Below are 12,366 nucleotides of genomic sequence, written 5' to 3' on the forward strand. Positions count from 1 at the left end.
GTGTGTTATATGGTACCATCTACAGTGTGTTATATGGTACCATCTACAGTGTGTTATATGGTACCATCTACAGTGTGCTATATGGTACCATCCATCTACAGTGTGCTATATGGTACCATCTACAGTGTGATATATGGTACCATCCATCTACAGTGTGCTATATGGTACCATCTACAGTGTGCTATATGGTACCATCTACAGTGTGTTATATGGTACCATCTACAGTGTGTTATATGGTCCCATCTACAGTGTGTTATATGGTACCATGTGTGCTATATGGTACCATCTACAGTGTGCTATATGGTACCATCTACAGTGTGTTATATGGTACCATCTACAGTGTGTTATATGGTACCATCTACAGTGTGTTATATGGTACCATCTACAGTGTGCTATATGGTACCATCTACAGTGTGTTATATGGTCCCATCTACAGTGTGTTATATGGTACCATCTACAGTGTGTTATATGGTCCCATCTACAGTGTGTTATATGGTCCCATCTACAGTGTGTTATATGGTACCATCCATCTACAGTGTGCTATATGGTACCATCCATCTACAGTGTGTTATATGGTACCATCCATCTACAGTGTGTTATATGGTACCATCCATCTACAGTGTGCTATATGGTACCATCTACAGTGTGTTATATGGTACCATCTACAGTTGTTTGTTATATGGTACCATCTACAGTGTGTTTGTTATATGGTACCATCCATCTACAGTGTGTTATATGGTACCATCTACAGTTGTTTGTTATATGGTACCATCCATCTACAGTGTGCTATATGGTACCATCTACAGTGTGCTATATGGTACCATCCATCTACAGTGTGTTATATGGTACCATCCATCTACAGTGTGCTATATGGTACCATCTACAGTGTGCTATATGGTACCATCCATCTACAGTGTGTTATATGGTACCATCAGTGTGTTATCTACAGTGTGCTATATGGTACCATCTACAGTGTGCTATATGGTACCATCCATCTACAGTGTGTTATATGGTACCATCCATCTACAGTGTGCTATATGGTACCATCTACAGTGTGCTATATGGTACCATCCATCTACAGTGTGCTATATGGTACCATCCATCTACAGTGTGCTATATGGTACCATCTACAGTGTGCTATATGGTACCATCTACAGTGTGTTATATGGTACCATCCATCTACAGTGTGCTATATGGTACCATCTACAGTGTGTTATATGGTACCATCCATCTACAGTGTGTTATATGGTACCATCTACAGTGTGTTATATGGTACCATCCATCTACAGTGTGTTATATGGTACCATCTACAGTGTGTTATATGGTACCATCCATCTACAGTGTGATATATGGTACCATCCATCTACAGTGTGATATATGGTACCATCCATCTACAGTGTGCTATATGGTACCATCTACAGTGTGCTATATGGTACCATCTATATGGACCGGTGCCATTGATGGCCCTACAGAGCCCCACATGCAATCAAGACATATCAAGAGAAAAGGAAGTAGAGAGGAAAAGAGAGGAAGTAAAAAGTCAGATGCCTTCTGATTGGCTGTTGAGCATAACAATGTCTTTATTTGATCACCCTGTTGCAGGAAATTAAAAACCTGTAGTGTATTTGAGTTTTGAAAAAGGCTTCTGAAGTTTGTAATTTCCACTTGATTTTCCCTTACAAAAATTATAATCCACATAATAATGAACATTTCCTGTTGCTGCAGGATCATTTTCCTGCTGTAGCAACCTGGCTCAAATTAAGATCCTACATCTGTATGACAAGGATGGTCTAAAAGTCCTGGACGCGGCGGAGGGAGCCCACGTTGGCCTGCATGCCCCCCCACTCGGTGTGGCGTCTGTACTCGCCCCTCTCCAGCAGGTGCTGGCGTCCCCTGTAGTTGGGGTGCTCGTAGAAGACCCAGGCGCCGTCCAGCACATTGGCAGAGTGCACCTCGGGGTGGCGGAAACGCTCAGACAGGTTGGGGCTGTCCTCACTGAACTCAATCATCTGACCGGCAAAGTCAGGGCGCTCGTACACGCGGATCCTGTGCATGCCAGTGGTCTACAACACAGTGGAGCACAGTTCCAAACTTCATCTGAACAATATCCCCAGGGATCAATCAGCTGTGTCATTATACCTGGGATATCAGTGTCCTCATACGGGACACCAACATCAGGTTTCAACAGATCTGTGGTGTTAGAATGGAAATTAATGCACTATAATAATTACATTTGGTCCTGTGTGTGTGTGTGTGTGTGTGTGTGGTTTGCATGCGTGCACGGATGCGTGTTTGCGTGTGTGCATGCATGTCTGTGTAGATCCCTGAATGAGTAATCAACATGTACCACTACCACGCACAAATCACCTCACAGTGGCTTGACTTACATGTCTGATAATCCGGCAGGACCTGATAGTGTCGTTGTAGCCCATCCAGCGCTGGTAGTCGGGGTACTCTCCCCTGGTCAGGATGTACTGAGAGCCCATGTAGTTGGGCCTCTCATAGACCACCCAGGCACCACTCTCCACCCTGATGGAGTTGCAGCGGCTGAAATGAGAGCTCAGTTCGGGGCAGTCGCCGCTGCACTCATAGTGGAGGCCCTGGAAGTTCCGGTCCTCATAGAAGAAGATCTGCACAAAGGATTGTTGTCTTTTTAAAAACGGTTACTTAAAAAAAAAAGAGGAAGGAACACACACACACACACACACACAGCCACCTACAGTACCTTCCCCTGCATGCGGTCCATGTTTGGATTATTCTTTTTAATACTATTCTACACACAATCAAAAATATCCCTCTAGACATATACGGTAATGTAAGGACTCTGCCCTGGGGGAGTTATATATATGTATGACATGGAAATGCATGGCCGGTGGAATCATTGTCATTCAAATGCGCACCACTATTAACTAGGGCACAACAGCTGATGCTGTGTTTGTTTTAAAACACCACGGCTTCATGCCAAGTTTAATGATCTGTTGTGTCGACGCTGACCTTTTGATCCCACGGCGCCTGATTCCAGAACCTTTTTAATTTATCCAATAAAATTGTTGCCAGCGGTGAGCAGCAGTTCCTAGAACAAAGCTATTTGTCTGAATACACTGTAGTCTCTGATAGGTCCAGTTTGCTAATTCCTGTCTGTAACACTTTACCTAAAGCCAGTTGCTATAATGCCTTATGATGTAGTTATAATGATTTGTAAGACTTGTCTGAGCATGTATGATCCCTTAATAATCATCTCATTATGACCCTCACCAAATACCAGTCATTTTGAGTCAGCTAAAATGTTGATACATAGAGAAACACAACATATTATAAGCCTTGTCAAAGACATTATAACAGCTCATATCCAGTACATGCTTATGACAAGTTATAAAGCATATACCGACATGCTTTACCTTTCTGTTGAATCGGTAGGTGCACTGTGACCAACTACCAGCATACAGTCTTTCTACAGATCATCAAATCAAATGTATTTATATAGCCCTTCGTACATCAGCTGATATCTCAAAGTGCTGTACAGAAACCCAGCCTAAAACCCCAAACAGCAAGCAATGCAGGTGAAGAAGCACGGTGGTTAGGAAAAACTCCCTAGAAAGGCCAAAACCTAGGAAGAAACCTAGAGAGGAACCAGGCTCTGAGGGGTGGCCAGTCCTCTTCTGGCTGTGCCGGGTTGAGAGTCCAGATGAGTTCCTCTGCATAACAGGGGAACAGTTATAGGCCCATCCCGGACCCTTTCCTGCATTACAAATCCTAGATAGGTATAAAAGTGCATCGCCTTATGTTTCTATTGACTTATACAGTTTTATTTCTGCACGTCTTTAGGTCGGTGAGGTAAAACCGTAGGATTCCGTGTTGTGAAATTCACTCCATAAATGTTTTTATAAATGTACTGTATATATATATATACATTTGGCCCCCTTGAACTTTGCGACCTTTTGCCACATTTCAGGCTTCAAACATAAAGATATAAAATTGTATTTTTTTGTGAAGAATCAACAACAAGTGGGACACAATCATGAAGTAGAACGACATTTATTGGATATTTCAAACTTTTTTAACAAATCAAAAACTGAAAAATTGGGCGTGCAAAATTATTCAGCCCCCTTAAGTTAATACTTTGTAGCGCCACCTTTTGCTGCGATTACAGCTGTAAGTCGCTTGGGGTATGTCTATCAGTTTTGCACATCGAGAGACTGACATTTTTTCCCATTCCTCCTTGCAAAACAGCTCGAGCTCAGTGAGGTTGGATGGAGAGCATTTGTGAACAGCAGTTTCCAGTTCTTTCCACAGATTCTCGATTGGATTCAGGTCTGGACTTTGACTTGGCCATTCTAACACCTGGATATGTTTATTTTTGAACCATTCCATTGTAGATTTTGCTTTATGTTTTGGATCATTGTCTTGTTGGAAGACAAATCTCCGTCCCAGTCTCAGGTCTTTTGCAGACTCCATCAGGTTTTCTTCCAGAATGGTCCTGTATTTGGCTCCATCCATCTTCCCATCAATTTTAACCATCTTCCCTGTCCCTGCTGAAGAAAAGCAGGCCCAAACCATGATGCTGCCACCACCATTATTGACAGTGGGCATGGTGTGTTCAGGGTGATGAGCTGTGTTGCTTTTACGCCAAACATAACGTTTTGCATTGTTGCCAAAAAGTTCAATTTTGGTTTCATCTGACCAGAGCACCTTCTTCCACATGTTTGGTGTGTCTCCCAGGTGGCTTGTGGCAAACTTTAAACGACACTTTTTATGGATATCTTTAAGAAATGGCTTTCTTCTTGCCACTCTTCCATAAAGGCCAGATTTGTGCAATATACGACTGATTGTTGTCCTATGGACAGAGTCTCCCATCTCAGCTGTAGATCTCTGCAGTTCATCCAGAGTGATCATGGGCCTCTTGGCTGCATCTCTGATCAGTCTTCTCCTTGTATGAGCTGAAAGTTTAGAGGAACGGCCAGGTCTTGGTAGATTTGCAGTGGTCTGATACTCCTTCCATTTCAATATTATCGCTTGCACAGTGCTCCTTGGGATGTTTAAAGCTTGGGAAATCTTTTTGTATCCAAATCCGGCTTTAAACTTCTTCACAACAGTATCTCGGACCTGCCTGGTGTGTTCCTTGTTCTTCATGATGCTCTCTGCGCTTTTAACGGACCTCTGAGACTATCACAGTGCAGGTGCATTTATACGGAGACTTGATTACACACAGGTGGATTGTATTTATCATCATTAGTCATTTAGGTCAACATTGGATCATTCAGAGATCCTCACTGAACTTCTTGAGAGAGTTTGCTGCACTGAAAGTAAAGGGGCTGAATAATGTTGCACACCCAATTTTTCAGTTTTTGATTTGTTAAAAAAGTTTGAAATATCCAATAAATGTCGTTCCACTTCATGATTGTGTCCCACTTGTTGTTGATTCTTGACAAAAAAATACAGTTTTATATCTTTATGTTTGAAGCCTGAAATGTGGCAAAAGGTCGCAAAGTTCAAGGGGGCCGAATACTTTCGCAAGGCACTGTGTATATATATATATATATATATATATATATATATATATATATATATATATATATATATATATATATATAGTACCAGTCATTAGTTTGGACACACCTGCTCATTCAAGGGTTTTTCTTTATTTTTACAGTTTTCTCCATTGTAGAATAATAGTGAAGACATTAAAACTATAAAATAACAAATAAGGAATCATGTAGTAACCAAAAAAGTGTTAAACAAATATTTTAGATTTTAGACTCGTCAAAGTAGCCACCCTTTGCCTTGAAGACAGCTTTACACACTCTTGGCATTCCCTCATCCAGCTTCACCAGGAATGCTTTTCCAAAAGACTTTTCCAAAAGGAGTTCCCACATATACTGAACACTTGTTGGCTGCTTTTCTTTTACTCTGGGGTCCAACTCATCCCAAACCATCTCAATTGGGATGAGGTTGGGTAATTGTGGAGGCCAGGTCATCTGATGCAGCACTCCATCTCTCTTTCTCCTCTAGCCCTCACACAGCCTGGAGGTGTGTTGGGTCAATGTTCCAAATGATAGTCCCACTAAGCCCAAACCAGATGGGATTGCATATCACTGCAGAATGCTGTGGTAGCCATGCTGGTTAAGTGTGCCTTGAATTCTAAATAAATCACAGACAGTGTCACCAGCAAAGCACCCCCACACCATCACACCTCCTCCTCCATGCTTCACGGTGGGAACCACACATGTGGAGATCATCCGTTCACCTACACTGCGTCTCACAAAGACACGGTGGTTGGAACCAAAAATCAAAACATTTGACTTATCAGACCAAAGGACAGATTTCCACCGATCTAATGTCCATTGCTCGTGTTTCTAGGCCCAAGCAAGTCTCTTCTTATTATTGGTGTCCTTTAGTTGTGGTTTCTTTACAGCAATTCGACCATGAAGGCCTGATTCACACAGTATCCTCTGAACAGTTGATGTTGAGATGTGTCTGTTACTTGAACTCTGTGACACATTTATTTGGGCTGCAATTTCTGAGGCTGATAACTCTAATGAACTTATCTTCTGCAGCAGAGGTAACTCTGGGTCTTCCTTTCCTGTGGCGATCCTCATGAGATCCAGTTTCATCATAGCAGAGGTAACTCTGGGTCTTCCTTTCCTGTGCTGGCCTCATGAGAGCCAGTTTCATCATAGCAGAGGTAACTCTGGGTCTTCCTTTCCTGTGCTGGCCTCATGAGAGCCAGTTTCATCATAGCAGAGGTAACTCTGGGTTTTCCTTTCCTGTGGTGGTCCTCATGAGATCCAGTTTCATCATAGCGCTTGATGGTTTTTGTGACTGTACTTGAAGAACCTTTGAAAGTTCTTGAAATGTTCCATATTGACAGACCTTCATGTCTTAAAGTAATGATGGACTGTAGTTTCTCTTTGCTTATTTGATCTGTTTTTTTCCATAATATGGACTTAGTCTTTTACTAAGTCTTAGTCCTTAAATAGGGCTATCTTCCATATACACTCCCCTGCCTTGTCACAACACAACTGATTGGCTCAAATGCATTAAGAAGGAAAGAAATTCCACAAATGAACTTTTGGCAAGGCACACCTGTTAATTGAAATGCATTCCAGGTGACTACCTCATGAAGCTGGTTGAGAGAATGCCAAGAGTGTGCAAAGGGTGGCTACTTTGAAGAATCTTAAATATAAAATATATTTTAATTTGTTTTAAATTTTTTTGGTTTCTATATGATTCCATGTGTTATTTCATAGTTTTGATGTCTTCACAGTTATTCTACAATGTAGAAAATAGTAAAAATAAAGAAAAACCCTGAAATGAGTACATATGTCCAAACTTTTGACTGGGACTATATATATATATATATATATATATATATAATATATATATATCACTCCATGGTTTCATGCCTGACATGAAAACAGGAGACTACGTAGATATGATGTACAGTATATTTTGTGGTGTTGAGAGTGCAGTTGTAGACGTCAGAATGAATTGGACATTTGGGCAATGTCAGCTATTTCAATCAGCAATGTCTTCTTTCTTTATAAAATAAAGAAATACATGTAAGTCTACTTTTTTTGGGGGGGGGGGGGGGAGTATTCAGACCCCTTGACTTTTTCCACATTTTGTTACATTTCAGCCTTATTGTCACGTTGTATAAATGATTGGAGACAGGCGCAGGAATACGTAATGAGGGTTTTTAATACTCCACCCAAAAATACAACATGCCATGAAAGGTACGGGGACGAAGCCCAAAACAAACGCGTATACAAAAGACAGGGATGTACCCAAACAAAAGGGTGAGGTAAAACCTCCAATAACTATACGGGACGAGACCCACAACACAGTTGTAGAAACATCTCAAGGAGGATCAATGGAAACAGGATGCACCTGAGCTCAATTTCGAGTCTCATAGCAAAGGGTCTGAATACTCATGTAAAAAGGTACTTCTGCAAAAATGTCAACAAAAAATAACTGTTTTCGCTTTGTTATTATGGGGTATTATGTGTAGATTGAAAAAAATGAATGTAATCAATTTTAGAATAAGACTGTAACATGATAGAATGTAAAAAGTCAAGGGGTCTGAATACTTTCCCAAGGCCCTGTATTTACATATTCTTTCTTTAGTGGTGGTGCATCTACAGACCCATGACCCTGGAACAGGGACCTAGCTCAACTGTAATGCTTGGTAACCTCTGACCATTGTTTTGGTTAAAACTTTAAAAAATGTCTTTAACCTTTCTGGGTGACAACCAACAACCAATGCTTTTTAAGTAGCATGTACATGTTGTTTCTCCGCATGAGATTTTGAGCTGATAATAGCTGCTATTCTGACAGGATCGTTATATGAAGACACACGGGTGTCATAATGAGCCTATGACACATCTTACTATGCATTCAAACTGCATCACAAAGCATTACACCTATCGCTGTTAAGTAAAGTGTTACCTCATGCAGCCCAGGTTTTGAAATCGGACTACAACTGTCACGAAAATCTATGGTCAGGACCAAAATAAAGGAATGAGATTCAGCCCATATCTATCACTCAAGCCTGAATATTGTGCTCATATTGTGAAGAAGTTTTTTAGATTTTCAACACAACTTTATTTGTACTTCTTACACACAATGATGCACATCCTCAACCCTTGGTGGTGACGTGCCGTACTACTTGACACAGCGGATGGAGCCTACGTTGGCCTGCATGCCCCCCCACTCGGTGTGGCGTCTGTACTCTCCCCTCTCCAGCAGGTACTGGCGCCCCCTGTAGTTGGGATGCTCAAAGAAAACCCAGGCGCCTTCGAACACCTTGCAGGAGTTCACCTCGCGGCTGTGCCAGCGCTCCTGGAAGGAGGGCATGTTGTCTGCCGCCTCCATGCTCTGGCCCTCAAAGTTAGGTTTCTCCCACAGCTTCATTCTCCACGAGTTGCCCACCTGGAGTCAGGAAACAGAATCACAACAAGAACGAAATGTTAAAGCATACGTTTTTTTAGGGAAGATATGACCATCTAAATAAAACAAAATGATATCTTGACCTGCCCCTTTATGGCTGAACAATAACTGCTGCACAATCAGACACGTAAAATACATTCACAGTAGGGTGGTAAGGTCTGGTTAGGAACAAGCTCTGTAAGTGTGGTGCTAACCTGCGTATAATGATTACAGGTTGGTTATACTTCTCTATTCCATATGAACTCTTTCAAAAATGTCTCATATTGTCCATCCATCCACTCTACTCACATTCCTAATGATGCGACAGGACCTGACGGTGTCATTAAATCCCATCCAGCGCTGGTAGTCAGGGTACTCTCCAGGGGTCAGCACGTACTGGAAGCCCATGTAGTTGGGCCTCTCGTACACCACCCAGAATCCCCCCTCCACCCTGACTGAGTTACAGCGGCTGAGGAAGGTGTGCAGGTCGCTGGAGTCACTGTCGCACTCATAGTACCGTCCCTGGTAGTTCCGGTCCTCGTAGAAGGTGATCTGACACCAAACATCATATAATTAAGTGATAATTCCTGAGAAGCCTGTAGTAACTTTTGGAATAGACGAGCTGGCATGCCGTTTTAACCAATCAGCATTCAGTATTAGACCCACCCGTTGTATAATACATATTATGAGTTTCTCTGCAACTTCAATGACATATGCAGTTTGTATATAACTTACTGTAGAGTTATACTTTATGATAACTTGTGACAGCTTTATCAATAACTGAACGTGGTAACTTTATAATTTAATGTGATAGCCTTATCAATAACTTCATGTGATCGCTTAATCAATAACTTCATGTGAATGCTTCATCAATAACTTCATGTGATTGCTTCATCAATAACTTCATGTGAATGCTTCATCAATAACTTCATGTGATCGCTTCATCAATAACTTCATGTGATTGCTTCATCAATAACTTCATGTGATAGCTTCATCAATAACTTCGTGTGATTGCTTCATCAATAACTTCATGTGATTGCTTCATCAATAACTTCATGTGATAGCCTTATCAATAACTTTGTGATAGCTTTATCAATACCGTTGTGATAACTTTATGAATAACTTAATGTGATAGCTTTATCAATAACTTTGTGATAACTTTATCAATAACTCTGCTTACCTTTTCCATGGTTAATTATCAGTAGGCCAGGCGTGATACATTAAACCACCAAGCTCCACCAATATTCTCTTTATATGCAGCCAGGACAATAAAAGCAAGCACATGGTTACTTAGCACTGTTCGAATTGGATATAATTCAATCAGCAATTCAAATCCAGACTCATCACATTGTTCAGAAGCACTGATGCCCCGATCTACAAACAAAGACAAATGGAAAGTGCAAACCATCCCAAATGCACTTTATACCGTACACCATGCTGACCAAAACAAGGGCACCAGAGGACATTGGTTTGATATCAAATGTTTTGGGTCAGGGCCCATCCTTTTTCATTTGTCAAAGAACCTGCAAGAGGTCTGGTCTCCACAACAGGACAAGAGGTCTGGTCTCCACAACAGGACAAGAGGTCTGGTCTCCACAACAGGACAATAGGTCTGGTCTCCACAACAGGACAACAGGTCTGGTCTCCACAACAGGACAACAGGTCTGGTCTCCATAACAGGACAAGAGGTCTGGTCTCCACAACAGGACAAGAGGTCTGGTCTCCACAACAGGACAACAGGTCTGGTCTCCACAACAGGACAAGAGGTCTGGTCTCCACAACAGGACAACAGGTCTGGTCTCCACAACAGGACAAGAGGTCTGGTCTCCACAACAGGACAAGAGGTCTGGTCTCCACAACAGGACAAGAGGTCTGGTCTCCACAACAGGACAAGAGGTCTGGTCTCCACACCAGGACAAGAGGTCTGGTCTCCACACCAGGACAAGAGGTCTGGTCTCCACAACAAGACAAGAGGTCTGGTCTCCATAACAGGACAAGAGGTCTGGTCTCCACAACAGGACAAGAGGTCTGGTCTCCACAACAGGACAAGAGGTCTGGTTTCCACAACAGGACAAGAGGTCTGGTCTCCACAACAGGACAAGAGGTCTGGTCTCCACAACAGGACAAGAGGTCTGGTCTCCACAACAGGACAAGAGGTCTGGTCTCCACAACAGGACAAGAGGCCTGGTCTCCACAACAGGACAAGAGGTCTGGTCTCCACAACAAGACAAGAGGTCTGGTCTCCACAACAGGACAAGAGGTCTGGTCTCCACAACAGGACAAGAGGTCTGGTCTCCACAACAGGACAAGAGGTCTGGTCTCCACAACAGGACAAGAGGTCTGGTCTCCACAACAGGACAAGAGGTCTGGTCTCCACAACAGGACAAGAGGTCTGGTCTCCACAACAGGACAAGAGGTCTGGTCTCCACAACAGGACAAGAGGTCTGGTCTCCACAACAGGACAAGAGGTCTGGTCTCCATAACATGACAAGAGGTCTGGTCTCCACAATAGGACTATTCATGTGCATCTTTTTGCCACTGCTGATGGTGCTTATGATGATGTCTATAACCCCTCTTAAAGGGACAGTTCACCAACACATTTCAAAATGGTAAATGTGTTGTGGTACCCTGAAATCAGGTTATGAACAAGGAGAAGGAGAGACTGCAGTCCATGCTTTGGGTTTGTTTACCCAGCCACTGTCACTGCCTGCTTAAAAAAAAGTCTCGCTCCAAACTAATGTGAGACAATGTAGCACACCAGATATCAGTGTTGTGGTACTCGAGAGGTCTTAAGACCACATATTGAGTGTCTCGGTCTTGTCTCAGTGTCGGGGATACATTTGTACTCGGTCTTGACTCACCGAGACCAGCCAAGACCAGCCGAGACCAGCGGAGTAAACAAGTCCTAATTATCAGCTTCCATTCAGTCAGCACATAAAACTCCTAATTATCAGCTTCCATTCAGTCAACCAGCTCTAAGTGGACAGTTTGATTTCACAGAAGTGTGACTGACTTGGAGTTACATTGTTGTTTAAGTGTTCCCTTTATTTTTTTGAGCAGTGTATATATCCATACACGCTTGCATACATATACACATACATGATGAAATGATGTTTTATTATTGGTTGGCAGATTGCGGTGGGTTGTACATAGGTGTGCCTATCTACTAAGACATATTATGGATCATAATTTAAGGATTGCGGTACAAAGGGAAATCCAATAGAAACATTAGGATCCTGGTGGCGCAGCAGACTAAGTAGTGTACAGGGCTTGAAGATCGCAGGTTTAAATCCTTCTTTAAAAAAGCTATACATACACTATATATACAAAAGTATGTGGACACCCCTTCAAATTAGTGGAATCAGCTATTTCAGCCACACCCGTTGCCGAAAGGCGTATAAAATCGAGCACACAGCCATGCAATCTCCATAGACAAACATT

General features: G+C 42.3%; 3 protein-coding genes across 3 annotated transcripts in view; all 3 read right to left on the reverse strand.

Annotated features, from left to right (window-relative positions):
- LOC139372956 (general transcription factor II-I repeat domain-containing protein 2-like) overlaps positions 1-12,366 on the reverse strand; it is a 979,173-nt gene that overhangs the window by 325,496 nt on the left and 641,311 nt on the right. The window lies entirely within an intron of this gene.
- LOC139372425 (gamma-crystallin S-1-like) lies at positions 1,556-2,811 on the reverse strand. The gene is made up of 3 exons (XM_071112137.1): positions 2,726-2,811; positions 2,388-2,630; positions 1,556-2,063 (listed from the first exon to the last, which is right to left on the reverse strand). Exons 1-3 carry the CDS (start codon positions 2,744-2,746, stop codon positions 1,791-1,793), a joined length of 537 nt encoding a protein of 178 aa, XP_070968238.1. The 5' UTR covers positions 2,747-2,811; the 3' UTR covers positions 1,556-1,790.
- Positions 8,255-10,200, reverse strand: LOC139372426 (gamma-crystallin S-1-like). Its single transcript, XM_071112139.1, has 3 exons — positions 10,106-10,200; positions 9,235-9,477; positions 8,255-8,928 (listed from the first exon to the last, which is right to left on the reverse strand). The coding sequence occupies exons 1-3, from the start codon at positions 10,112-10,114 to the stop codon at positions 8,662-8,664; spliced, it is 519 nt and encodes a 172-aa protein (XP_070968240.1). The 5' UTR covers positions 10,115-10,200; the 3' UTR covers positions 8,255-8,661.

This window comes from Oncorhynchus clarkii, chromosome 18, assembly GCF_045791955.1.
Source record: "Oncorhynchus clarkii lewisi isolate Uvic-CL-2024 chromosome 18, UVic_Ocla_1.0, whole genome shotgun sequence".
NCBI lineage: Eukaryota > Metazoa > Chordata > Actinopteri > Salmoniformes > Salmonidae > Oncorhynchus > Oncorhynchus clarkii.

Excerpts from the sequence above, each read along its gene's own strand:
- LOC139372426 (XM_071112139.1), bottom strand. Across the intron at positions 8,929-9,234 it reads CCTGTCGCATCATTAGGAAT|GTGGGCAACTCGTGGAGAAT; the intron begins GTGAGTAGAGTG and ends TCCTGACTCCAG.
- LOC139372425 (XM_071112137.1), bottom strand. The coding sequence starts at position 2,746 with ATGGACCGCATGCAGGGGAAG. Across the intron at positions 2,631-2,725 it reads TGGACCGCATGCAGGGGAAG|ATCTTCTTCTATGAGGACCG; the intron begins GTACTGTAGGTG and ends TCCTTTGTGCAG. Across the intron at positions 2,064-2,387 it reads CCTGCCGGATTATCAGACAT|ACCACTGGCATGCACAGGAT; the intron begins GTAAGTCAAGCC and ends ACTGTGTTGTAG.